The 3646-nt window shown below is 44.6% G+C and overlaps 1 protein-coding gene across 2 annotated transcripts in view; it reads right to left on the bottom strand.

The window, feature by feature from the left end:
- Positions 1 to 1352, bottom strand: part of onecut2 (one cut homeobox 2) — a 53413-nt gene extending 52061 nt beyond the window's left edge. For both annotated transcript variants that reach the window (XM_032538816.1, XM_032538817.1), the window contains exon 1: positions 1 to 1352. This exon is cut by the window's left edge and continues 377 nt beyond it. In XM_032538816.1, coding sequence (XP_032394707.1) covers positions 1 to 833 — 833 coding nt within the window. In that variant the 5' untranslated portion in view covers positions 834 to 1352.
- Between the last annotated feature and the right edge of the window lie 2294 nt (positions 1353 to 3646).

Here is a 3646-nt window from a genome sequence, read left to right as displayed (position 1 = left end):
CCCGGGTGGTGCATCCCGTTCAGGTGCGACATCATCCCGGCCGCTGGCCCACCGAGGCCTCGGTGCTGGTGGTGGTCCCCTCTGGCCAGCATTGAGGCGGTGTGGTGCGCGTCGAAGTTCAGCATCTTATCGTGGCCTCCGTGCGTCGTGTTGCCGTAATTGTGGAGACCCTGCTGGGTATTGTGTATGGAACCCAGGCCATTACCCAGCACCGGGGAAAGGCTCTGACCCATCCCGGACATGTGGTCCTTGTGGTACGGGCTGTAGAGGTTGTTCATGCCCGGTAGTCCCCGCTCGTCCCGCATCAGGGTGAAGCTCCCGCTCACGTTCCCGGAGAGCCGCTGGTGGTGGTGGTGATGGTGATGATGGTGAAACTTGTCCGACACGGTGGAGATGGGGGGCAGCGGCTGCAGCGGGGTTAAGGTGGTGTAGGTGCCGCTCATCCCCATCCCGGGAGAGGACGTGTCGCAGGGCACGCTCATGGCGTGGTGCAGCGGCAGGGACAGCTCCGGACGGTACTCCCCGCTACCGTCCAGTATCGTGGCCATGCCGGACACCATGGCGGAGCGGGATGACGCGGCGGCGGCGGCCAGGTCCTGGTGTATCCGCAGGGTGGCCGCCGCTGCCGCCGCCGCCCCGTGTCCCCCCGAAGAGCTTCCACGGCCGTGGTGCGGGCTGTGGCCGCTCATCAGCTCCACATCAGGGACCACGGAGCTCACGGCCACCCCGCCATGCAGGCTGCCAATGCCGTCCATTGTCATGTCCGTGTTCATGGCATAGGCGTCCAGGTCCTTGGCCAGGCATCGATAGGCGTTAGTGTAGGCAGTCTTCATTCATCTGTCCTCTCAGTCCATCGGGTCGAGCGGAATTATGTCTCCTTCTTCTCCTCCTTTCTCTCGCTGCTTCTCCCCTGATGCGCCGGGATGGGTCAGTAGCCGTATTCCCCCTTTTACTTCACTTCCTCGGTTGTTTCCCCGTCCTCCTAAGGTCTCTCCAGCTCGGTGTCTTTGTGTATTTTCCCCGGTAGGTGCACATAAAAAAAAAAAATGTTTTTATCTCGATCGTACGGGCATGTGCGGTGGCTCCCCCATATCCAGCCCTCTCCTCCTCCTGCGTTACTCTGCTTCTCAGACGGGAGCTGTCCACGGTCCCCTAGCAGACCGCTCAACCCAACCTGCTGCGGGGAGGAGGAGAGGGTGAAGCGGGCTCGGCTGGAGGGGCGTCTCCCGCCTGACTGACGTTGCAGCGGACCAATCAGAGGGACATTGGGATTGGCGCAAGGGGCCGACAGGCCAATCGGCGTCTTTGATGTATGCAGCGGTGTGGACTTTGAAGCTTCTCTGGGCGGGATTTGAACGAAAAATCCTTATTGCATTGCTTTGAAACGATGCTTATAGGCCATCACTAAAGTGACTTGTCCGAAGGACTTACATGTGAGTGTAAAGTGTCATATTCTGCTCAGGTCTAGCAAAGAAAATCCATACTGTTTAGTATTCATAGCCTATATGATCATTTATAAAGTACTATTGTGACTTTTCTTCAACAAACAGTTAGTAACAATTAACAATTTCCCCACAAGGTCCATTTAGTAGGCTAGCTGTTCTGGAGCTTTTTGATCATATCACATTATCTCCATCACAAGATGGACATTTTTAACAAGTGATGTGATCGAAAGCTCCAGAACAGCTAATTAATGGACATTGTGAGGTTGTTTTCTCAGCGTTTTCTTAAATAGACATTTATGGTGCTAACTAACTAAGGTCTTGTGTCTGTGTCAATGTTACCTACTGTATTTGACTGTTATTGATTATATTTGATTATAAATTAAACAAAAAAGAAAAAAGGAAAGTGAATATAGAAACTTAAATTGGAAAGGTACTCTCAAATTCACTACAATCGCCAGTTTTGCCATAAAATCACCAGTGATTTTTCTGTGTGCTGTATGTTCTAGTCAGGTTGAGCAAAACAGCCTGATGAAAAATGTCCAGACTATTTAAAGGATCCGGGACATGCATGTGATATTAATTCAGCCAACAGTGTCTGTATGGAGAGTCACTAACGTACGTCCTGCTGATCCTCACATTCACTATACTCTGTGAAACAGGATTTACACGGAGGATGCTGGTTTCACTGCTCTTCTTTTTCTTCTTCTGCTGCTGCAAAGAAGCAATTTGCCCACAGGGATCATTAAAATTTGATCTCATCTCAGCTCCCATCTCATCACCTGCTGCTTCTGATTGTTGAGATAAGGTAAGGTGACAGGAAATAACACATGATAAACACATGACAAAACCAGAACTGACATGATAGATAACAAAACCTCCCCCAACACAGAGGAACGGTTCTTTCCCCAAAAGGTTTGTCTGTCCATCATTTGCCTTTAAGGTTTGATTTTTTTCACAAAAAACACATACTTGCTACCATAGCTGGGCGACATGGAGAAAATCAAATATCACGATATGTTTGACCAAATATCTCGATATTGATACTGCAACAATATTGTAGGTTATTGGTGCTTTCACAAAATATTGACACAATAAGATTTTTCATAAATAATCATCAATAATGTGGATATAATGACGAAGTGGGCAAATAATAGACGGCTAGTCTGGTAAGCTCAGAAAATGACATCACTTTACTGTAATGCAGCCTTTAAAACCAGGAAAAGACAACACTTATGTCATATTACTATTTTACACTAGCCAAAACTTTAAGACAAAATCTAGTCTCATATCACGATATCGATATAATATTGATATATTGCCCAGTCCTACTTGTAACACTGGTTAATCTTAAAATTCCTGATGATCAGACTTTCTTTCAGCACATCCTCATATGAAATAAACTCTTATGAGGTGACATTAAAACTAATTGTCTTAATGTAATATGACAAAGCATTCATAACATGACCTTAAATGGCATGGCATAAAAAACATGACGCTACGTGCCACAAGCTGGACTCAACTCATCTTATGAGATAGAAAATAGCATGGCCTGATATTTTATAATGTGAAATGAAACAAAAATCTCTGTGAAAATACTGTGATGTGAATTGAATATGACAGAAATGGTATGACGTAACATGACAGGAAACGTATGATGTGAAAAGTCTGTAACTTAGCTAACTGTATAATCAGAGAATTAGAACATTTATCTAAAGTAGCAGATATCTTAATGACCACTAAACTCCATTGTCTAAAAAACAAATTCCAAAAGTGATGAGTTTTCCTTAACCCTCTTGTTGTCCTCGGGTCAAATTGACCCGTTTTCCTATATCAATGTTCTTTTTAATTACCCAAGTAACATGATTGATTCCACACAACGCACTTTGGCAAGTACAAATCTCTACTTTCTCTAATTTTGGGGTGTCTTATTCAATTTTATAGCACTTTAAGTGGTTTCCAAATAGTATTGGGTAAATTACAGTCTGTCATTATCCATCAACATACATTCCATTAATTTAGTCTAAATAATTCCTAATTTCTGCTTTTCTAACTCAAACATTTTTTTTGCTACAAATGAGGTTAATTGACCATAAATTAACTAAAGTTAATAAGTCAGTATTACGTAGTGTTGAAAACATCAAAAAAGTGAGAAATATTGAGATATAAAAGTGTCAAAAGTGTTGAAAAAAAGGGACAAAAAA

This window comes from Etheostoma spectabile, chromosome 16 (assembly GCF_008692095.1).
Source record: "Etheostoma spectabile isolate EspeVRDwgs_2016 chromosome 16, UIUC_Espe_1.0, whole genome shotgun sequence".
In the NCBI taxonomy this organism is placed as follows: Eukaryota; Metazoa; Chordata; class Actinopteri; order Perciformes; family Percidae; genus Etheostoma; species Etheostoma spectabile.
Note: the sequence above shows the minus strand (reverse complement) of the source record. Positions and strands in the feature narration are given on the sequence as shown.